Genomic DNA, 24,146 nt, shown 5'->3' with positions numbered 1-24,146 from the left:
TTTTTCTTGTTACCTCCACCCTCGCTTGTAGTCTCAGACTTCCGCTTTTCACCCTTTTCTTTCTTCTCCTCCTTTAGCATGTCAGCGATCCTCTCAGCGTGCCCAGATCGCTGATATATGTCATCCATATTATTAAGCCCACCAGCTGCGAGCCTCTTCGTGATATTAGCTAGCAGTCCCTTCTTAAACCTCATGGCCAACATCTCTTGAGTTAAATTGAGATCTGACACATACTCTGCCAGCTCCATGAATCTGTTGTGATTGGTTTCCACAGTCATCACCTCCGTCATCTTGAAGTAATCAAACTCATCTCTCATCTTGCTTTTGATGTGCTCGGGAGCAAAGGTAGCCACCATAATCTTCTTAAAGCTAGTCCACCTTACGAAGTCAGTTCCATTGGTCTCATAGGCAGTTCTGATTGCTTCCTTGCTATTCCACCACAACCAAGCAAGTAAAAGGCAACATGATCCACCTGAAACTCCTCTGGAGAGTCCAATAGCTCGAAAATATTGTCAAATTCACGACACCAATCGCCCAAAAGTGAAGGCTCCCCCAACCTATCGTACTTGGTTGGGTTATGCCTCACAATCGCAGCGCTCATCTTTGATGCATCCATTACTCCCTTCCCTTTTACACCGGCCATCAACACCTCCTTCGTAGCAATAAGCCGATCTAACTCTTCTTGTGTGATGTTAGCAGCTGAAGTTGAAGCTTTCTTTGGAGGCATGTTTCTATAAACAAAACGAAATGCATAAGTTTCCGCTTTAAAAGGTCTGGTCAAATTTCAACATATAATATTCTGTAATAAAACAAAATGTGGTCGACTGATCTGACCAAGGCAAGCTAACCACGGTCATATACCACCACGTCCTTCCACGGCCATCCGGCCACCTCTATATTTTGCTAAAAAAATTCCAATTTTAATTATCAACAATATCATACTCGTCCTACCAATTATATTTAACATGGTTCCGGGATAATAAATTCAGCATATCGCTAGACAAGAATATCTACTTCACCCTGTTGGAGTAAGTGTCCCCGACAATAATGTGATCACATTGTTGATCATATGGAGATCACATGTTTAAATCTCATATTAAGAATACATGAGGGAAAGTTATACTTCTTAGTCAACTGGTCTACACATATCGGTAATGATTGGCTGACTAGAGTTTGACATTACTGTCGTACCACGGTGGTGACCAGTTGATCCCCTAAGGTCATACCTATAGGGTAATGCTCTTAATTGATTATTTAATTAATCGTATGCCGATACTGGTTAACTAAATTCCTTAAAATTGACGAGTGATTTTGTGAGTAAAATTACGTTTCTTATTGTAATTTAGTTAAATAAGATTCGGTCTAAGTAATCAAATTGTTTTATTACTTAGATTAAATTATTGTTTATGAAACAATTGAAAATAGAATGAATAATTTATTATAACCACAAGTAGTTGTGATTTATAATTATATGACCCATTTTGGTAAAAGTAATTATGAATTACTAGTTATTTTTGTATGTGACATATTTTATTAATATGATGATTTTTAATATGTTAAAAATGCATTATAATGTAGCATGTCATGTAACATGTCACATATGTCACAATTGACAAATGACAAAAATAAAATGGACCACCATGTTATAAGAGTGACCAAAATTGGAGGGGTTTTAGGGTTGTTTTGTTTGAATTGTTTTATTCTACAAACACAATGATAACCCTAGGGTGTAGGCATGCAAGGCTTACCATCTTTAGAAGAACAACCTAAAAAGAAAAGAGGCATGCATTGGCTCCCATTTCTCCCTCCTAAAAACCGGTTCCCCCTCTCCCTTAATAATGAGAATTGTTCTCAATTTTTATATTATTAATTCTACAACACAAAAAGATACATGTGATATTTTTGAGAGTGTGTTAAAAGTACTCTATACCTTGAGAAAGAAAAGGAGGACAAAAATCTCACAAAAACGCTTCCTCTTGACCGAAATTTTCAAGAGCAAAATATAAATTATTTTGTGTCAATTTTTAAGGTAGTTTTTATTAATACTAGTCTCATATTAATTTAAACTATTAAGGGTATTATCTTGGTACAATCTTTAGGGAGACATTCCATACTTGAATCTTGTTCATCCATAAGGAAAGCTCAAGAACTAAGTAAGGTAGGTGACCTTACTAGTGCCCAAATATCCGAAATATCAAATGTAAGGAACCGATTTTCTCCTTACTCTTGTATTTGTTTTGCATGCATAAGATCTTAAATTAATTTTATGACTAAATTAATTTTTCACATATTCAATATATAAAGTAACGAGATTAATGAATCCCAACAAGTGGTATCAGAGCACAAGGTTGTTGCATGCAAAATCGGGTTTGTTTTTCCGAGTTAATTAGTTAACAAATAAAACTTGTTTAGGATTTATGAAGATAAATCACGAAATAATTTTGCATGTTAAAATTTTCTGGTCCTAAATGAATTTTAGGTCATTTGGGATGATTTATGGATTTTATTGTTCATTATATATATATTATTGGCATTAAAATGTGATTTTTATGAGAAAAATGTCAATTTTGGACGAAAAATAGTTAAACTTCGAATTTTTTAGTGATTTTTGGATATGATTTCCGAAATATAATCTACTGGTTTCATGTTAAATTTCATGTAAAATAAAGTCATTTTGCATAAAATATGAACTTTATAAGTTAAAGTTGAATTTAAAAAGATTATCAGGTTAATATGAGTTAAATTTCGAATCTGGTCATGAAAGTTTAATATGTTGTCACATGCATTTTTACTCAGTGTGTGTAAAAATTTTAGATGTATTGAACTCCTTTTGCATGATTTATGAATTAGCCTATAATGCTATAATGCTAAAACATATTAGCCTATAATGATTTATGAATTAGCCTATAAATAGTGACTTAAATTAGCCTATAATGCTAAAACATATTTCATGACTTAAGAAAAACATCCAATGTTGCTTATTTATCCCACTTATCATATCTAAAAGTGAAAAATTGATTCAATTATTTTTCTTATACTTTAATGATTTTATTTGTCAAATTCGATAAACCGCAACGATGTTTTTCTCGAAAGATTTTCGAAATTTTTAACCTAAGTTTTGAACATTATGAATGTCATGGAACTATTCCAGATCGTTCAAGAGTTTAAATTTCAAATTTTGAAATTATTTGAAATTATTTTAATTTAATTTGGAGTTTTTATATATATTTTGAGTCCAAATGAACAATATTAGAAATTCAAGTTGAATTATTGTCGAAATTTTTGTGAACACTAAATTTTGAGTCCTGAAATGTTAGGGTAATTAACTTGAACATAAATGTGATTTATGAAATGTTTCATGATTTTAATAGTTAATAATCATTCAAATCCATAAAACCGAGAAAAATATACGATATTAGCTCTTTAAAGGCGATTTGGCATAAAATTAAGCATGTTCATATATATTTTAATGCTGTATTTTATTTATAATTGTCATATTTTGATTTATATAATTTTTGAATTATGTAATTTTACTTAGTATGGCCTTAGTTTTTAATTGGTATTACCCAAAATGTATGGGAATATCGATTCGGTTGTAATTATTGTGATCTCGTATCACCGTTTTGTAATTTAATAAATTTAATTTTTATTACAAATGTATAATAAGAAATTATGTAATTTTAATTATTACTTGTAATTCCGGAGATCCTTGAAGACAGTGCCATTAGGAAAGGCGTTTCGACAAGATGGTGTTGCCTTGGAATGCATGCCAAGTGAAGTTCAAGGGACCAATGGAGTTGGTTTCCGAATTTGTAATAGTTAATTAAATTTTCTTTTTAGGAAGGCCATACTAGGATTTTATGTTTTATGTTTTGCATTTATTTATATGTTTGCATGCATCGCTAAATCGCCATAACTAAACATGCATTTTATTTTATCGAGTCATCGACCGTGTCAATTATAATTATCGTAGTTCACCGCTTTAGTTCACTTAAAACGTGATAGATAATAAATTGACAAGACCTCTTACTAAATAATAATTGAGAATTAGCTTTACCAAATAGTAGAAACCATGAATCCCAATTTCATAAGGAAGTAGGCTCGGCTCTCCGGGGTGCTAAACTTGTTACGTTGGGTAAGTGGGTAGTAAAATTTTATTACATCGAAATTTGGATTTAGCTCAACGGAAGTATTCGTGACCGTAGTCGCATGTGTTCCGGGCTAAATATAAATATTAGAGTAATTTTATCGACCGAGAGTTCTAGAAGTAGAATCGATTAAAGAGTTAATCCACCGAGTTATAATGATAAGGGATGAATCGGCTCACCGTGCCCGAATTGATATGAATTTGGATCTCGGGATCATTTATAATAGTTGGGTAGAGGCCACTATATAAATTCTTAAAACTTGTTTAAAATGTTTACAAGTATTATCAAAACAATAGATGTTTATTAAATCCTTCACTTTTATTTTGTAGTCAAATTTGTCTTCTCTATTGCAATGGCAACTCCAAATTCAAACACAACCACTAGCTCAAACACTCTCACCAGTGTTTCATGGCTCCGATCCTTCATGGATCGTTGTAAATTAGAAAAGAATGGGTCAAATTTCGCCGATTGAGACGCGCAACTTCGCTTGACCGCGGAGGGTGACGACATGCTTCGTTACCTTACCGAGGCCTCTCCCGCCGCACCTACCGCTAGGTCTACCCCCGCCGCTTGGCAAGCGTATGAGACTTACCAAAAGGAGTCGGCCGCGATCAAAAATGTGTTGATCTTCTCTATGGAGGCCGAACTCCAAAGGAGTGCTATACAGATTAGCACCGCCTATGAGATCTATACGAAGCTTGTGACCATGTTTTCACAAGCTCCGAGGATCATTTAATATGAAGCAGATTCCGCATTCTTTGATCTCAACATCAAGGAGCGCCAAAAAGTTAGCCCTCATGTGATCAAGTTGATGGAGCATGTTGAGACCTTGAAAATGCAAAAGGTATAGATTCCCTGAGGGACTCATCATTGATCGAGTTCTTCATTCCTTGAACAAGGTTAAAGCATATGTCCAATTCAGGATGAATTTTAATATGCAAAACTTGAAAGTGTCCCTCGATGAATTGGACAAAATGCTTGTGAAAGCCGAGAGGGGCATGGGGCTAAATGCTAGCACCACCCAGGATGTGCTCAACATTAATCAAAAGAGCAAAGGTAATTTCAAGAAACGTGGTCACAAGGGAAAGAAGCAAACTCCCTACAAGAACAAAGGAACAGCTTGTGAAGCAAGCTCCTCAAAGCCCAAGAAGGGTATCCCCTCCGGGGACAAATGCCACTACTATAATGGTGTTGGGCTTTGGAAGAGTAATTGTCCTAAGTACCTAGGCGACATCAAAGCTGGAAAAGTTATTCCAGTAGGTAAATAACTATCCTTATTTTTTTATGTTTCGATCTCAACTTTACTATTTTGATACAAGTTGTGATGATTACCCCCTTTTTATTGTAATTAGGGCATCCTAGCAAGGACAAAGGCAAAGAAAATCATGCCTAGAAGATCTTGATGGAAGCTAGATGTAGCCTCCCATGGTGCTAGATCGATGGAAGCTTGGCTTTATTTTTATGTTGTATTTTGAAATTTTTAGAACTATTTTTATTTCCTCGTTCGACTTGGAAATTTGGTTGTTTCCTTAAACAATGGTTGTATTTTGGATATTAGTGACTTGGTTTGCAACCCAAGTCACTTATTTTATCGTAACGTTTGTTCTAAAATTTGTCATCATACACTACTTGCTTCAAGAAACATTAAGATTTTATCGACTTAAATTGATCGAATAGACAATTATAATGATTGAGTCATTATATGTCCATAAGCTATAAATTAAATTCTTTTTATGCCTTTGTGACCAAAAGTCACAACTTACATTTATGAGATCAATTATAAAGTTATGATTGAGTTGATCAACTCACACAAGGGAACGTTGCCAGTCTTATTTGATACACCTATCATATTTAAATCAACTAGTCTATATTATCTTTTTAATATGTCTCGATTATATAACTATTAAGTTGATATGTACTACGTTTTCCTCCTTCTCCATCACTATTAAATTGTTTTGTGGCTCAAAAGCTATCTTTGAAGAAAAAGGGCATTTTTCATAAAGATAGACTGGGAGTGAATTTAGCCACAAACTCTTCGTATAGAGGAGACCAAAAGAAGATGTTCTTGAGGGAACTACGTGAGGAGACCAAAAGAAGATGTTCTTGAGGGAACTACGTAAGGATACCAAAAGAAGATGTTCTTGGATTGTAAGATTTTGATCGATGGAGGGATATAACTAGAGATTTTAATATTCGACATTTTACTTAAGAGCCTTATGAAACTAAAATGATATCTATGCAAGTAAATGGATTTATTTGGGATTGTTGAGACCAATCCAAGGTAAATAGATTATGATTAAAGGTTGCATAGAGTGGCATGTAAATGTCTACAAAAGCTAAGTTAAGTGTTAACTATGCTAAAGACTCAAAATGTCTACCAATAAGACTGATCATCCAATCATTAATATTAAACTTCAACAGTCAATTAAGATAACTCCAATCAGTCCACATTATAGCACAACTAATAAGGTACATTAGTTGAGTAGGAAAAACCTACCTGATCGACAAATAATCCGAGTACGCAACTCAAATGCAAGCTAAAAGTACTCTGCAACAAAACCGTCACCTAATAACCAAATAATAACTTAAATGACTAAATTATATGATTTAATTAAGGTTTATGATTTATTATTTGAATTACCAATTAACACGATTTCAAAACCCATATTTACAAACCATTACCCATGACAATCGAATCAAACCGAGCCCGTTAAACCCCCCGTTAAGTAACCAACACACACCTATAACCCTGTGCACCATCGTACCCTGCCACATACCACCACGGTGGATCCAGACCCACTCCCAGGTCCCGGCCGAGACCAGCAACCGCAATAAACACCCTAACCCAACCTTCATGGTGTACGGTCTAGCTATCAAACCACCCACACCCACCGTGACTTCAATCCCACTCAACAACCAACACAAACATACCTACCACCTCTGGCCACAACCACTGCCACCACCGGTGCACTGACTTCAGGGATGGTCCTATTCCTCTAACGAGTCCCTAGGGTAATCAAACATGCGGTCATAAGGTGGTCAGACCAAAGCTCTCTCCTTTCCCCTGTTTCTGTCAAAATTCCGGTCACAACCACCAAAGGCGGCGCCTTTGTCACAACGACCACCACCATGGTGGTCGACTAAAAACCACAAGCACAACCAGCCCTTCCCCACTCACAAAAACCACGGCAGAGGATTTGAAACCCGTTCCATCCAATTAATTCAGTAAAACCGACAAACACCAACAAACCACAAAACAACCACCCAATCCCCAATCGTCGATGGTCAAGAAATTGTCTGGGGTCTCAACGGTTGTCCAAGGAACAACTAGGGTCTAGGTCAAGGCTAGGTCAACGGTCCTAGGGCTGTCGAACCGACGATTTACACGACCAACACAAGGCTATGCTTTATAATAGAATTAATTGGTCAAGACGGTCTTACCTCGATTAATTATCGCTTTAGATTTCGCAACACGAATTCCTAGATCTCCTTTTCTCCCCAATCGATGAATGTTTCAGATTTTAATGTGAATAAACTAGGTTAGAAGGTCCAAAGGTGTTATTTATACTAGCTAGGTAGGAATAGAAAATGTAAGCTTATTTGTTTATTAATAAATCTCGACTCCAACTTAACTTCCTGTATTACACGGGTACACACTCCAACGCATGACTCCCATACAAGGTCCAACTTGTAATTAATCATTTTCCGTCTTATTATGAATATTTAAATATAAATGCTTCGATTAATTATTAAAATGCTCTTTAAATGTATAATAAATTCCACTAAAATACGGTGTATTACAGTACTATTTAATTAAAAAAATTTTACATAATTGGTGATTTTGGAAGATAATTAACGAGTTTATTGAATTAATAGTAAGTTGTGGTACGAGCTAAGACTCGGTTTTGGCTGTTGCTGATTCGGTTTTGATAGTGGTCTGGGTGAAATTCGAGACGAAGTTCATTTTACGGGGAGAAGACTCTAATACTCCGTATTTTAGTTGGATTTATTATGCACTTAAATAACATTTTAATAATTAATCGAAGCATTTATATATAAATATTCATAATAAGACAGAAAATGATTAATTACAAGTGGGGCCATGTACGGGAGTCGTGCGTTGGACAGTGTACTCGTGTAAGACGGGAAGTTAAGTTGGAGTCGGGATTTAATAATAAACTAATAAGCTTACCTATTCTATTCCTACCTAGCTAGTATGAATAGCACCTTTAGACCTTCTAACCTAGTTTATTCACATTAAAATCTGAAACATTCATCGATTGGGGAGAAAAGGAGATCTAGGGATTCATGTTGCGGAATTAAAGCCATAATTAATCGAGGTAAGACTGTCTTGACCAATTAATTCAATTATTAAGAAAAGCCTTGTGTTGGCCGTGTAAACCGTCGGTTCGATAGACCTAGGACCCTAGTTGTTCCTTGGACCACCGTTGAGACCCCAGACTATTTTGTGACCGTCGACGACCGTGAATTTGGTGGTTGTTGCGAGGGTTTGTTGGTGTTTGTCGGTTTTACCGAATTAATTGGAACGAATTTCGAAACCTCTGTCGTGGTTGTTGTGACTGGGGAAGGGGGTGGTTTTTCTCGTGGTCGTTAGTCGACCACCGTTGAGGTGGTCATTGGGACAAAGGCACCACCTTTGGCGGTGGTGACCAGAATTTTGACAGAAATAGGGGAAAGGAGAGAGCTTTAGTCTGACCACCTTAAGATCGCCTATTTGATTACCCTAGGGGACTCGCCGGAGGGATGGGACCATCCCTAGAATCGCTCCGCACCGATGGTGGCAGCGGTGGTGGCCAGAGATGGTGGGGGTGCTTTTGTTGGTTGTTGTTTGGGATTGAAGGCATGGTGGGTGTGGGTGGTTTGGTACCTAGATCGTACACCATGGAGATTGGGTTAGGGTGTTTATTGCGGTTGCTGGACTCGACTAGGGCGTGTGAGTGGGTCTGGACCCACTGTGGTGGTAGGTGGCAGGGTACCGTGGTCCACAGAGTTATGGGTGTATGTTGGTTGTTTGACGCGGAGTTTAACGGGCTCGGGTTGAAGGGGTGTCGTGGGTTATGGTTTGTAAAGATGGGTTTTGAACTCGTGTTAATAGGTAATTGAAATAATGAATTGTAAACCTTAATTAAATCATATAATTTAGTAATTTAAGTTATTATTTGGTTATTAGGTGACGGTTTTGTCGAAGAGTACTTTTAGCTAGCATTTGAGCAGCATACTTTGATTATTTGCTGATCGGGTAAGTTTTCCCTACTCAACTAATGTGCCTTATTGGTTATGTTAAAATGTGGATTGATTAGGGTTATCTTAATTGACTGTTGAAGTTTAATAATAATTATTTGATGTTCAGCTTTATTGGTGTTGGTATATTAGTTTGGATTTGGTTTGTTTTATGGAGAATTTAAGCCCCAAGCGGTGTTGTAGACTTGTCTCTGTGTGATCATGGTTTATTAAGGCCCCAGGCTGGTGCTACAGACTGTTGCTGGTGGTGGTGTGCCTCAGGCTTTATCATTGAGGTGGGGTGTTGTGTATACTCCGGTCAAGGGAACGACAGGGTGGGAGTTTTGGGATTTTAGGTTAGTATTCCTTAAGTGTTATTGTTGATGGTTATCTTTGGTTATTTTTTTATTGAGGCTATTAGCTGATTGTGTGTTATCTGTGTCAACTAAAATTGTCACTTGCTTTAATTGATGGTGGCCTGTGTCGATCGAATTAATAATTTCTGGTTAATTAGGCAGGAGAGTAATTATTTACATGTACTTGAGACTGGCAAAATAAGGGGAGCTGGGGCTTGAGGACTCGGCGTTGGCATGGAAAGACTTAGCGTCTATAGCTCACATAGTTTGACAGCCGATTTTTACTATAAGACTTATCTATTTTTATTTCCGCTGTGAGATTGTATTAGTTATCTAATTCATTTCAGTTGGACTTTGCGTAATGTAATAAAACCATTAGACACTTAATTTATTATTAAAGTACTTTGGATATTCAATCTTGTATCATTTACCTCGGGAAACTAAGATGGTAACAACCCCAGCAATCTTAAAATACCTAGTTAAGGCTCCTGTATAAATGGGGGTGTTAAAAAGTGGTATCAGAGCCAGGTTCCTTAGGCCTAAACCAATGAATAAGTAATGAATATAGGAAGAGTCTAATAAAATTAACCTCGGGCAGAGGTTGGTAGGAGTCCCTTAAGGATTTTGGATGAGTAAGGGGCCTCCTCACACCAAACTTCTGGCCTTGAGTGAAAATTTTGAGAGAACAGCAGATCGTTTTGTTTATAGAAACATGCCTCCAAAGAAAGCTTTAACTTTAGCTGCTAACATCGCACAGGAAGAGTTAGATTGACTTATTTCTAGGAATGAGGCGTTGATGGTCGCTGTAAAAGGGAAAGGAGTAATGGATGCATCAAAGGTGAGCGTTGCAATTGCGGGCATAACCCAACCAAGTTTGATGGGTTGGGGGAGCCGTCACTTTTGGGCGACTGGTGTCGTGAATTCGACAATATTTTTGAGCTATTGGACTATCCATAGGAACTTCAGGTGGATCATGCTGCCTTTAATATGCGTGGAAAAGGTGGTTTGTGGTGGAATAGAAGCAAGGAAGCAATTAGAACTGCTGTTGAAAACAATGGAACTGATTTTGATTCCTTCAAGATGACGGAGGAGATGACTGTGGAAACCTATCACAACAGATTCATGGAGCTTGCAGAGTATGTGTTAAATCTCAATTTCACTCAAGAGATGTTGGCCATGAGGTTTGAGAAAGGACTGCTAGCTAATATCAACAAGAGGCTCGCAGCTGGTGGGCGAACTAATATGGATGACATTGTTGGGAAATGTGTCCTCAACAATAGTGCGATCATGTGATTTTAATATCATCATTAAATCTCATTCTAAAGAATACAATTGGGAAGTAATATTGTTCTTCAGTCAACCGTCAACATATATCGGTAATGATTGGCTGACTAGAGTTTGACATTATTGTCGTGTGACGGTGGTGATCAGTTGACCCCCTAGGTCATACCTAAAGGGCAATACACTTAATTGATTATTTAATTGATCGTATAATGTTGCGAGTTAATTAAATTACTTGAAAATTGACGGACGATTTTGGAAGTAAAATTTACGTATCATATTAAAATGTGATTAAATAAGATACTGATCCGAGTAATTGAATTGTATCATTACTCGGATGAAATAATTGTTTAATGTAACAATTAAATTGAATGAATTGTTATAAATACAATCAGTTGTGATTTATAAATTGGTAAAATTTTTGGCACAAGTAATTATGAGATTACTAAGTCAATTTTTGTATGTGACGTATTTTATTAATACGTTGATTTTTAATATGATAAAAATTACATATCAAATATATGTGACATGTGACATTTAACATATAGACAATTGACAAAAATAATATGGACACCATAATATGTAAAGTGCCGAAAAATTGGGGAGCATTAAGCTAGTTAATTGTTTTATTTAGTTGATAAAACATAATGATGAAAAAGCAAGTCTAGGCATGCAAGCCTATTGTTTCTTGTGAAGAACAAATTATCCATGCATTGGCTCCCCAATAGCCCTCCTCTTACACGGTTTTGGGGAAGAAAAACTATCATTGTTTTTCTTTAATTTTGCCTAATAATATACTAAAGGTAGTGTATTATTTCCATTCTAATTTTTACTCATCCAAAAGATAAGTTCTAGTGAGAAGAAAATCCTCTCTTCTTCTCTCTTAAAAACCGAAAACACATAAGAGTTTTATAAAGTTTTTGGTTCAATTTTCTCCTACATTAATATTATACTAGATCAAATAATATTAATTAGATTAAGTGTTAAGCCTTGGGTATAATTCATAGGGAGAGATCTTACACTTAGATCTTTGTTCTTCCATTGGAAAAGCTCAAGAACAAGAAGAGAAAGGTGATCTCTCTTGTGCCCTAATAGCCGAAATCTACTATGTAAGGACATGATTTCTCCTCTATTTATATTATTGTTTGCATGCATAAAATCCGTTTTAATTTTATGACAAATTAGTTTAGCATATATGAGTATGTTATTTATGTATATGAATCTACATTTCCTTCAATCGGTATCAAGAGCCACGGTTGTTTGCATGCAAATTGGTTAAAAGTTTTTCCGAGTTATATGAATAACAAAATAAAACTTGTAAAATTTGTGTTATTATGATATATCACGAAATTATTACATGCATGTTAATATTTCTGGTCCTAAAATGTTTTAGGATATTTTGGTTAATTTTTCGGATTTTTATTGTTCATAATTTACAATAATGGCATTTAAATGTGATTTTATGAATAAAAATGTCATTTTTGGTCGAAAATTAGCTATACTTCGAATTTTAAGTTGATCTTTGGATATGTTATCAAATATATTATTTTGAGATAACCTGTAATTTTTCATAATTTTTGCACTTGTTATGCTCGAAAAATGAATTTTTCATTATTAAATATGGATTTAAGAGAAAAATAGGTTAATATGAGTTAAATTTCGAATCTGGTCATAGAAAATTAATATGTTGTCACATGCAATTTTACAAAATGTGTGTAAAATAATTGGCTATAAAGAAGTCTTTTAGCATGATTTATGAATTTTTGAAGAAAAATTAGCATAAATAGTGACATTATTAGTGTAAAATTAATAAAACATAATCTATGACTTAGGAAAAACGTCTAATGTTGCATTTTATTGTATTTTTCAGATCTAAAATTGAAAAGTTAATGAAAATATTTTTTCCATGTTTTTATGATTATTTTATTAAATATCGATAAACCGCAACATTGTTTTTCCGGAAATTTTTCGAAATTTTTAACCTAAGATTTTGAACATTATGAGTGTCATGGATTTTTCCAGAATGTTCATGAATTTAAATTTCAAATTTTGAATTTATTTGAAATTTTGTGATTTATTTGAAGTTTAATAGCTTATTTTTGTAATTTTGGTCCATTTATGAACAATTTTGTAAATAAAAGTTAATTATGGTCAAAATTATTAGTGAAGACTATATTTTGAGTCCTAAGAGGTTAGGGTAATTAACTTATGCATAAATATGAGTTTATGTATTTTTGTGATTATAAAATGTTGAAATCACGCAAATCCGTAAAAACCGAGTAATATATGATATTGGCTAATTAAAGGCGATTTAGCATAAAAATTGAGCATGTTCATACATATTATAATGCTGCATTTTTCTTTATGATTGTCATAATTTTAATTTATGTAATTTTGAATTATGTAATTTTACTTAGTATGGCCTTAGATTTTAATTGGTATTTCCCGAAATGTATGGGAATATCGATTCGGTTGTAATTTTATTGTGATCTCGTATCACCGTTTTGTAATTTAATAGATTTATTTTATTTTAGTTACAAATGTATAATAGGAAATTATGTAATTTATTATGTAATTTTATTCATTCCGGAGTTCCAAAAGACGGATTTCTTCAAGAATGGCGATACATAAAGACGGTGTTACCTCGAGATGTGTGCCACAACCGAAGTTCAAGGGACCAATGGAGTTGGTTTCCGAATATGTAATAGATTAATAGTTTTTCTATTTTAGGAAAGGCCATACTAGGATTTATTTATCTTTATGCTTGCATTTTATTTTATGTCACATGCATCGCTAAATCGCCATAACTAAACATGCATTGTCTTATTTTATCGAGTTTATCGACCGTGTCAAATATAATTATCGTAGTTCACCGCTTTAGTTCACTTAAAACGTGATAGATAATAATTTGACATGACCTCTCGCTAAAACTATGAATTGAGACATAGCCTTACCAAATAGTAGAAACCATGAAAACCTATTTCGCGAGGGAGTGCGCTCGGCCCCACCGGGGTACAAACCTTGTTACGTAGGGGAAGTGGGTGATGAATGTTAATCCACCGAATTCATGTTGATGAGGGATGTATCGGCCCCACCGTGCCCAAGTTAATGTGGGTTTGGATCATGGACACATTTATTCGAAATTTGGATTGAACTCAACAAAAGTATTTGATAAGGGATGTATCGGCCCCACCGTGCCCTTGTCGATGTGTTTTGGGCTATAGATAATCGTTAATGTAATATTATCGACCAAGAGTTCTAAAAGTAGAATCGATTAAACGTTAATCCACCGAGTTATATTGATAAAGGATGTATCGGCCCCACCGTGCCTAAGTCGATATGAATTTGGGTCTTGGAATCATTTATTATAGTTGGGTAGAGGTCACTATATAAATGTTCATATCTTGTTAAATTTGCAAGTATGATTTAAAAAAGACAAATGTTAATATTTCCTTTCCTCCATATTTGTAGTGCATTACAATGAATCCAACAAATGCTACCGCACCAATTACTATTGAGTCATATCACCATGTTCTTGACGACGTATGCTCCAACAATAATTTCGATACAACTAGAGAACTTCATTTCGGGATAGGTTCGGATGGAAACCTAAATTTCATCACTTCTTCTAAACCACCCACTACTACTAGACCTCGTGTGAGTCCGTCTCAGGAAGACTACCTCATACGATCTATAGGGTCTTTGTCTCTGGAAGATAAAGATGCCAAAGCTAGTGGGAGCTCTAGCAATCAAGTTCTTGCTTCGAAGGGCAAGAGGTTCAAGAAGAAAGCAAAGAAAGTCAAAAACTTCAAGCAAGTTAATGATGAGTGCCATTATTGCTATGGCATGGGACATTGGCTTAGGAATTGCCCTATGTATTTGCGAAATATAAGGGAAGGACTCATTACTCCAAAAGGTACAATTCCTAAAGAAATTTATGTTATTGATATAAATTATACTTCCACTACGACATGGGTACTAGATACCGGTTGTGGTTCTCACCTTTGTAATCATTTACAGGGTTTAAGAGATGTGGAGAAGCTTAGCAAAGGAGATGTGGATCTTCGACTTGGAAATGGAGCTCGGGTAGCGGCCGAATCCAAAGGAACTTATGTTCTAGCTTTGCCAAACGGTTTTGAGTTGTATTTGCATAATTGTTTTTATGTTCCTACGCTCTCTAAAAACATTATTTCAATCGCCATGCTAGACATGGACGGTTTTTGTTTTGTCATTAAGAACAATCGTTGCTCTATTTCTAGGAATGATTTGGTTATTGGCCAAGCTTCTTCCATTAATGACATTTACATTTTAGAGACCTCAAATCCAACAAATGATATTTATAACATACAATCAAAGAAACTCAAAACAAGTGACCCAAGTGAAGCGTTCATTTGGCATTGTCGATTAGGTCACATAAACGAGAATCGCATCAAAAGATTAATTTCTACTAATGTGATTACACCATTTGATTATCAATCATTTGGTACATGCGAATATTGCCTACTTGGCAAAATGACTCGTAATCCTTTTAGCGGTAAAGGGACACGAGCTAGTGAGCTATTAGGACTCATACACACCGATGTATGCGGACCAATGAGTATCACCGCTCGTGGTAATTATGACTACTTTATAACCTTCACCGATGACTTAAGTAGATATGGGTATATCTATTTAATAAAACACAAGAGTGAAGCATTTGAGAAATTCAAGGAATTCCAAAACGAAGTAGAGAACCAATTGAACAAAAGGATTAAGGCACTTCGATCCGATCGTGGTGGTGAATACCTTAGTCTTGAATTTGATTCACACTTGAAAGGTTGTGGCATTATATCACAACTTTCTCCACCCGAACACCACAACTTAATGGTGTTGCGAAGGAGAAATCGAACCTTACTAGATATGGTTCGATCCATGATGAGTCAAACCGAGTTACCGAACTCGTTTTGGGGATTTGCGATACAAACCGCAATTCGATCTTTGAATAATAGTCCCACAAAGTCCACCGAAAAGACTCCATGTGAGATGTGGACGGGTAAGATCCCAAATATATCCTATATGAAGATTTGGGGATGTGATGCTTACGTCAAAACTAAGAACGACAACAAGCTAGCCCCAAGATCCGAAAAATGCATCTTTTTAGGTTATCCCTCGACCTCTCGAGGGTATTACTTCTACAAACCTCAAGATCATAAAGTGTTTGTGTCTTGCGAGGCTGTCTTCTTAGAAAGAGAATTTATTTCTAAGAGACATAGTGGGAGAAATTTTGAACTTGATGAAGTTCAAGAGCCACAAACCGAGATAGAGACGCAAGAAGATGTTCCTTCGTCGTCTAACGCCGTTGTACCTCCTCCACTAAGAAGGACGGGCCGAGTAATTCGCCATCCCGATCGATATGTGGGACTTATCGAAGAAGATGGAACACTCGATGTGTTACTTATGGAAAGTGACGAGCCCGCCACCTACAAGGCCGCAATCTCTAGTCCTAATTCCACCTTATGGCTTGAAGCCATGAAGTCCGAAATGGATTCTATGCTTGAAAACCAAGTTTGGGACTTGGTAGATTTGCCTAAAGGGGCAAGACCCTCCAATGCAAATGGATATTCAAGGTCAAAAATGGCATAGAAGGACATGACGATGTCTACAAAGCTAGGCTAGTGGCAAAAGGATTTACCCAAGTCCAAGGTCTCCATTATGATGAGACCTTCGCCCCGTAGCCATGCTAAGATCCATACGGATTTTGTTAGCGATCGCCGCATTTCATGATTATGAAATTTGGCAAATGGATGTCAAAACCGCTTTTCTAAATGGGCATTTAGAAGAGGAGGTGTACATGATACAACCCTAAGGTTTTGTTGATTCTAAAAATCCTAACAAAGTGTGCAAGCTTAAGAGATCCATTTATGGTCTTAAGCAAGCATCTAGAAGTTGGAATCATCGATTCAATCATGTTATAAAAGAAAATGGTTTCACTCGAAATGTTGAGGAACCATGTTTATACATGAAATTCAGTGGGAGCAATGTTGTGTTCCTAATCTTGTATGTCGATGACATACTACTCATTGGAAATGATATTCCAATGTTGTCTTAATTAAGAAGTGGTTAGGTAACCACTTTCAAATGAAGGATTTAGGAGAGGCACAACGCATATTAGGTATCCGGATCTATAGAGATAGACCCAAGAGGATATTGGCACTAAGTCAAGAGTCTTATGTTGATAAGATTCTTGACGATTCAGATGGACAAATCCAAAAGGGGTTTGGTACCTATGGTAACCGGAACGATATTGAGCAGGACTCAATGTCCCTCCGAACCCCATGATGTTGAACGCATGAAGTTGATCCCTTACGCTTCCGCTGTTGGATCAATCATGTATGCCATGATATGCACACGTCCCGATGTCTCGTATGCCTTGAGTATGACGAGTAGATATCAAGGAAATCCAAGTGAGAGTCACTGGATTGTTGTCAAGAACATCCTTAAGTACTTGAGAAGAACTAAGGACTCTATCCTTGTGTTTGGAGGAGACACCGAGTTACGTGTTACGGGATACACGGACTCAAGTTTTCAAACAGAGATAGAGATGACATGAAATCACAAGTGGTTTCGTGTTTATGCTCAACGGTGGTGCCGTAAGTGGAGAAGCTTCAAGGAAGTCAGAATCATGCGGATTCAACAACGGAGGCTGAGTACATAGCGACATCGGAAGCGCCAAGGAAGCTATGTGGATCAAGCAATTCACGGAAGGTCTAAAAGTAGTACCTACCGCGATGATCCCATCACTCTCTATTGTGATAATAGTGGGACGATCTTCCAAGCTAAGGAGCCAAAGTCTAGTAATAGATCTAGACATGTACTTAGAAAGTATCATGTAATAAGAGATTTCATTGAAAGAAAGGAAATTGCGATTTGTAAGGTTGGGACGGATGACAACATAGCCGATCCGCTCACCAAACCTTTATCGCAGGCTAAGCATGATGGGCATGTTGCGTCCATGGGACTTAAACGTGTACCAAATTTTTGTTAGATTTTGAAATGATATAAAAGTGTTGTTTTTGTTCATGTTCATAATCGCATTTGTCTTTTATCCTTAATTTATACTTTGTTACATCCAAACGGGTTGTAGAGACAATTGAACCCCGTTAAAGTGAACATGGATTAACATTGTTATGCCCATAGTTACTTATATGAGGTGACGTCTCGAAGTGACTAGAGTGTGAGGCGATTGATGGCAAGTTCAAGTGCCATACGGTCATGTGAGATGACTAGTCGATCACATAGGCGGTATTATTAGGAACATTTTGTCGGGCCTAATGACCGCTTATAGAGTTCCGGCAAATTTATATAGCCTGGTCGTGGCGAGAGCTACTATAGTATTCTAATGAGTCAATTCTTTTGACTAAAGACTATTCTCCTAAGATGGCACGATTTCGATTAACTTTGATTTGTGTTACTACGACCTTCGTAAATGGGGTCAAATGGGCATATTTTGGGTTATGATGGCTGTGGCTAGTCGAAGGAATGAGTGCGATAGGAATTGTCCACCCCTTGTCGGGTTAAAACAATATCTCGGGGCCACTCGAGGAGCAATGAATCGAAATGCGTGGCCACGCTCGGAAGGTATCCGAGTGGATAAATCCGGTCAATCGATTATTCTCCAGGATCGAGGAAACCACTCTCGATATGATCACTTGCAAGTACGACCTGAAAGACACCTTGCATTGAGTGGGAGATAGTAATAGGACAAGAGAATTGGTGACGCACACTTGTCGAGGACAAGTGGGAGATTGTTGGAAAATGTGTCCTCAACAATAGTGCGATCATGTGATTTTAATATCATCATTAAATCTCATTCTAAAGAATACAATTGGGAAGTAATATTGTTACTGTCAACTGGTCAACATATATCGGTAATGATTGGCTGACTAGAGTTTGACATTACTGTCGTGTGACGGTGGTGATCAGTTGACCCCCTAGGTCATACCTAAAGGGCAATACACTTAATTGATTATTTAATTGATCGTATAATGTTGCGAGTTAATTAAATTACTTGAAAATTGACTGACGATTTTGGAAGTAAAATTTACGTATCATATTGAAATGTGATTAAATAAGATACGGTCTGAGTAATTGAATTGTATCATTACTCGGATGAAATAATTGTTTAATGTAACAATTAAATTGAATGAATTGTTATAAATACAATCAGTTGTGATTTATAAATTGGTAAAATTTTTGGCACAAGTAATTATGAGATTACTAAGTCAATTTTTGTATGTGACGTATTTTATTAATACGTTGATTTTTAATATGATAAAAATTACATATCAAATATATGTGACATGTGACATGTAACATATAGACAATTGACAAAAATAATATGGACACCATAATATGTAAAGTGCCGAAAAATTGGGGAGCATTAAGCTAGTTAATTGTTTTATTTAGTTGATAAAACATAATGATGAAAAAGCAAGTCTAGGCATGCAAGCCTATTGTTTCTTGTGAAGAACAAATTATCCATGCATTGGCTCCCCAATAGCCCTCCTCTTACACGGTTTTGGGGAAGAAAAACTATCATTGTTTTTCTTTAATTTTGCCTAATAATATACTAAAGGTAGTGTATTATTTCCATTCTAATTTTTACTCATCCAAAAGATAAGTTCTAGTGAGAAGAAAATCCTCTCTTCTTCTCTCTTAAAAACCGAAAACACATAAGAGTTTTATAAAGTTTTTGGTTCAATTTTCTCCTACATTAATATTATACTAGATCAAATAATATTAATTAGATTAAGTGTTAAGCCTTGGGTATAATTCATAGGGAGAGATCTTACACTTAGATCTTTGTTCTTCCATTGGAAAAGCTCAAGAACAAGAAGAGAAAGGTGATCTCTCTTGTGCCCTAATAGCCGAAATCTACTATGTAAGGACATGATTTCTCCTCTATTTATATTATTGTTTGCATGCATAAAATCCGTTTTAATTTTATGACAAATTAGTTTAGCATATATGAGTATGTTATTTATGTATATGAATCTACATTTCCTTCAGACATATATCAGCGAGCTGGGTATGCTAAGAGGATCGCTGACATGCTAAAGGAGGAGAAGAAATAAAAGGGTGAAAAGAAGAAGTTTGAGACTACAAGTGAGGGTGGAGGTAACAAGAAACAGAATAACAATCGATTCCAATCCTATTTGCAAATAGCGTGCCAGTAGAGAACATTGGCTATGGAGGTGGTAGCCGTGGTGGTGGCGGCACGACAACTCAGTCACGTGTTATAGATGTGGCAAGATTGGCCACAAAATGGATGATCATCGCATTAATTTTGGAGGCTATTGAAGGACTTATAGCGCTAGAAACCAGAGTGGGGGATTTCGCACCCCTATGTCGACTTATTCTAATAACCAATGATCTGGAGTCAGCAATTTTTAGAAAAGCTACAACAACTATAGTAATCAGAACCGTAACGCCAATAATCGGAATAACGGAAGTGCTAACTTTTAGAAGATCATGAGTGGGGGAAAGGAGCCATCTGTTTCAGCCTCAGTCAACCATAGTGTGGTGTTGCAAACTTTAAGGGAGAATAACCTATATGCCAAGTTAAGTAAATGTGAGTTTTGGTTATAGAAGGCAGCATTTTTGGGTCATCTTCTATCAAAAGATGGAGTTTATGTGGATCCAAGTAAAATTGAAGCTGTTGCAAACTGGGAGAGACCGCGCAATGCTGGCGACATTCAAAGCTTTTTGGGTCTGGCTAGTTATTATAGGAGGTTTTTAAAAGACTTCTCGAAGATAGCTATGCCACTGACATCTTTGATGCGGAAGGAAAACAAACTAACTTGGGATTAGGGTTGTGAGAAGGCATTCTTAACCTTGAAGGAACGCCTAACAACAGCTCCTATTCTTGCTTTACCTGAAGGTAGTGAAGGATTTAATGTGTATACAGATGCTTCTAAGAATGGGTTGGGATGTGTGTTGATGCAAGGAGGAAGAGTAATTGCTTATGCCTTGAGACAGTTGAAGCCATATGAACGAAATTATCCTACCCATGACTTGGAGCTGGGAGCTTTGGTGTTTGCTTTGAAGTTATGGTGCCATTACCTCTATTGGTGTACATTTAAAGTGTTTTCTGACCACAAGAGTCTAAAATATATCTATACCCAGAAGGAGCTAAACATGAGGCAAAAGAGGTGGATCGAGCTAATTGGAGATTATGATATGGAAATTGTTTACCATGAAGGGAATGCAAATGTTATGGCATATGCGTTGAATAGGAAATCCGTACATGCTTTATGCTCTGCCATGTCAAGAGTTAAGCTACCGAAGAAGTGAAAGAAATGGGAATTGCAATGATCAAGAAGGGTGATATAATTGGAGAATTGACGAATGAGCCAGAGATATATGCTGAAATTAGAGAAAGGCAAGCGGCGGACCCGAGGCTTTAGAAGTGGCATTCGCCCGTGGGGTCCACCGTGGACCAAGGTGAGCGATCAAGGTTCGACATTCATTCTTATGATAGTCTTCGCTTTGCTGGAAGATGGTGTGTGCCTGATGACGATAAATTGAAAAGGACCATTCTTACTAAGGCTCATTCTACACCTTACTCAGTTCATCCCGGAGGGGAAAAGTTGTATAAGGATTTAAAGAAGACTTTATGGTGGCCAAAGATGAAAAAGGAGGTTGCTGAGTTCATTTCTAGATGTTTGGTGTGCCAATGGGTAAAGGGAGAGCATAAGAGGCCGCAGGGTAAAGTTCAATCTTTGAATGTGCCGGAATGGAAGTGGGAGAGCATCTCCATGAATTTTATAGTTGGGTTTCCAAGGACTTAGAAAGGGAATAATATAATCTGGGTGATTGTGGATTGACTGACTAAGTCTGCTCATTTCATTCCGATGAAAGATACCTGGAGTAAGGCTGAGTTAGCTAAAGCATATGTCAAGTTTGTGGTGAAGCTTCATGGAGTACCTAAGGATATAGTTTCTGACCGTGATTCAAGGTTTATCTCCAAGTTTTGACAATATTTGCAATCTTTGATGGGTACTCAATTGAAGATGAGCACAGCATTTCACCCAGCTACGGATGGTCAGACTGAAAGGACTATTCAGACACTGGAAGATATTTTGCGAGCTTCTATTTTGGAGTTTGGTGGATCTTGGGAGGAAAGGTTGGATTTAATTGAGTTTTCATACACTAACAGTTACCATGCTAGCATTGGCATGGCACCTTTTGAAGCTCTATATGGTAGGATGTGTCGAAGTCCAGTCTGCTAGGACGACAAGACTGATGTCGTGATGCTTGGGCTAGAGATGATTCGGGAGATGGTGGAACGGGTGCAAGTAATTTGCCAAAAGATGAGAGCTACACAAGACAGACAGAAGAGTTATGCAGATTTAAAGAGATGTGACGTTGAATTTGCTGTTGGAGATAAAGTGATGCTGAAAGTGTCACCCATGAAAGGTGTCATGAGATTTGGGAAAAGAGGGAAGCTGAGTCAGAAATTTATTGGGCCTTATGAGATCCTCGATAGAGTTAGAGAGGTAGCTTATCATTCAGCACTACCTCCAGCATTGGAAAGGGTTCAGAAGGTGTTCCATGTTTCTCAGTTAAGGACATATGTCAGTGATCCGACTCATACTTTGGAGCCAGAGCTTGTGGAGATTGATGAGCAGATGAGCTATGTGGAAGTGCCTAAGGAAATATTGGATAGGAAGGTAAGGAAGACTAGAAATGGTGAAACAGCGTTGGTAAAGGTTTCATGGACTCATCGTAATGTGGAAGAAGTAACTTGGGAAGCTAAAGCTAGTATGCGGCAAAAATACCCAGATTTATTTGTTGATTAGTATTTTGTTTAATTTAGTTGGTCACGGGGACATAACTTTTTTTTTTAAGTGGGGTAGAAACATAACATTTTGTGTTTTAGACCAATTCTTTTAGGTTTTAGGGAATTCGAATTCACTTTATATGATTTTATGCTTTAGGCCTAAAAATAAGATTGAGGCTCTTCAACTTAGAGCGTTTTTGTTGTTTATTTAAAAATTGGTTGCATAATTGGCCATTTTGGAAGATAATTAAGGACTTTATGGAATTAATAGTAAGTTGTGGTACGAGCTAAGACTCGGTTTTGCCGTTGATGATTCGATTTTGGTAGTGGTTTGGGTGAACTTCGGGACGAAGTTCATTTTAAGGAGGGAAGACTGTAATACCCCGTATTTTAGTTGGATTTATTATGCATTTAAATAGCATTTTTTATAATTAATCGAAGCATTGATATTTAAATATTCATAATAAGATGGAAAATGATTAATTACAAGTTGGGGGCCGTGTATGGGAGTCATGGGTTGGACCGTGTACTCGTGTAAGACGGGAAGTTAAGCTGGAGTCGGAATTTAATAATAAACTAGTAAGCTTACCTACTCTATTCCTACCTAGCTAGTATAAATAGCACCTTTAAACCTTCTAACCTAGTTTATTCACATTAAAATCTTAAACATTTATTGCTTGGGGAGAAAAGGAGATCTAGGGATTTGTGTTGCGGAATCTAAATCTAAAAATAATCGAGGTAAGACTGTCTTGACCAATTAATTCAATTATTAAGCAAAGCCTTGTCTTGGCCATGTAAAAAGTCGGTTTGACAGCCTTAGGACCGTCGACCTAGTCTTGAGCTGGACCCTAGTTGTTCCTTGGACCACCGTTGAGACCCCGAGCTACTCCTTGACCGTCGACGACCGAGGATTGGGTGGTTGTTATGGTGGTTTGTTGGTGTTTGTCGGTTTTACCAAATGAATTGGAACGGGTTTTGAACCCTCTGTCATGGTTATCGTGACTGGGGAAGAGGGTGGTTTTTCTCATGGTTGTTAGTTAACCACCGTGGTGGTGGTCGTTAAGACAAAGGCGCCGCCTTGTCGGTGGTGACCGGAATTGTGACAGAACTTGGGGAAAGGAGGGAGCTTCGGTCTGACCACCTTAAGACCGCATGTTTGATTACCCTAGGGGACTCGCCGAAGGAATGGGACCATTATTGCAGTCACTGTGCGCCGGTGATGGCAGCGGTGGTGGCCAGAGGTGGTGGGGGTATTTGTGTTGGTTGTTGCGCGGGATTGAATTCACGGTGGGTGTGGGT

General features: G+C 36.9%; 2 protein-coding genes and 1 long non-coding RNA gene across 3 annotated transcripts in view; 2 read left to right on the top strand and 1 right to left on the bottom strand.

Moving 5' to 3' along the window:
* The window catches only part of LOC141634125 (uncharacterized), a 13,140-nt gene extending 5,476 nt beyond the window's left edge, over nt 1-7,664 (bottom strand). The window contains exons 1-2 of the long non-coding RNA XR_012538875.1: nt 7,590-7,664; nt 6,646-6,696 (exon numbers count right to left, since the gene is read on the bottom strand). This is a non-coding gene — a long non-coding RNA (uncharacterized LOC141634125). The remainder of the gene's footprint in view (nt 1-6,645; nt 6,697-7,589) is intronic.
* A 13,699-nt stretch (nt 7,665-21,363) lies between these two features.
* On the top strand, nt 21,364-22,296 carry LOC141631126 (uncharacterized). Its single transcript, XM_074443838.1, has 3 exons — nt 21,364-21,446; nt 21,564-21,732; nt 22,078-22,296. The coding sequence occupies exons 1-3, from the start codon at nt 21,364-21,366 to the stop codon at nt 22,294-22,296; spliced, it is 471 nt and encodes a 156-aa protein (XP_074299939.1).
* An 81-nt stretch (nt 22,297-22,377) lies between these two features.
* Nucleotides 22,378-22,866, top strand: LOC141631125 (uncharacterized). Its single transcript, XM_074443837.1, has one exon. It carries the CDS (start codon nt 22,378-22,380, stop codon nt 22,864-22,866), a length of 489 nt encoding a protein of 162 aa, XP_074299938.1.
* Nucleotides 22,867-24,146: the final 1,280 nt, after the last annotated feature.

Source organism: Silene latifolia, chromosome Y (genome assembly GCF_048544455.1).
Source record: "Silene latifolia isolate original U9 population chromosome Y, ASM4854445v1, whole genome shotgun sequence".
NCBI lineage: Eukaryota > Viridiplantae > Streptophyta > Magnoliopsida > Caryophyllales > Caryophyllaceae > Silene > Silene latifolia.
Note: the sequence above shows the minus strand (reverse complement) of the source record. Positions and strands in the feature narration are given on the sequence as shown.

Coding starts and splice junctions, on each gene's coding strand:
- LOC141631126 (XM_074443838.1), top strand. CDS start 21,364: ATGGGAATTGCAATGATCAAGAAGGGTGATATAATTGGAGAATTGACG. Junction 21,447..21,563: donor TATGCTGAAATTAGAGAAAG/GCAAGCGGCGGA, acceptor CTTTGCTGGAAG/ATGGTGTGTGCCTGATGACG. Junction 21,733..22,077: donor AGTTCATTTCTAGATGTTTG/GTGTGCCAATGG, acceptor ACTCAATTGAAG/ATGAGCACAGCATTTCACCC.
- LOC141631125 (XM_074443837.1), top strand. CDS start 22,378: ATGAGAGCTACACAAGACAGACAGAAGAGTTATGCAGATTTAAAGAGA.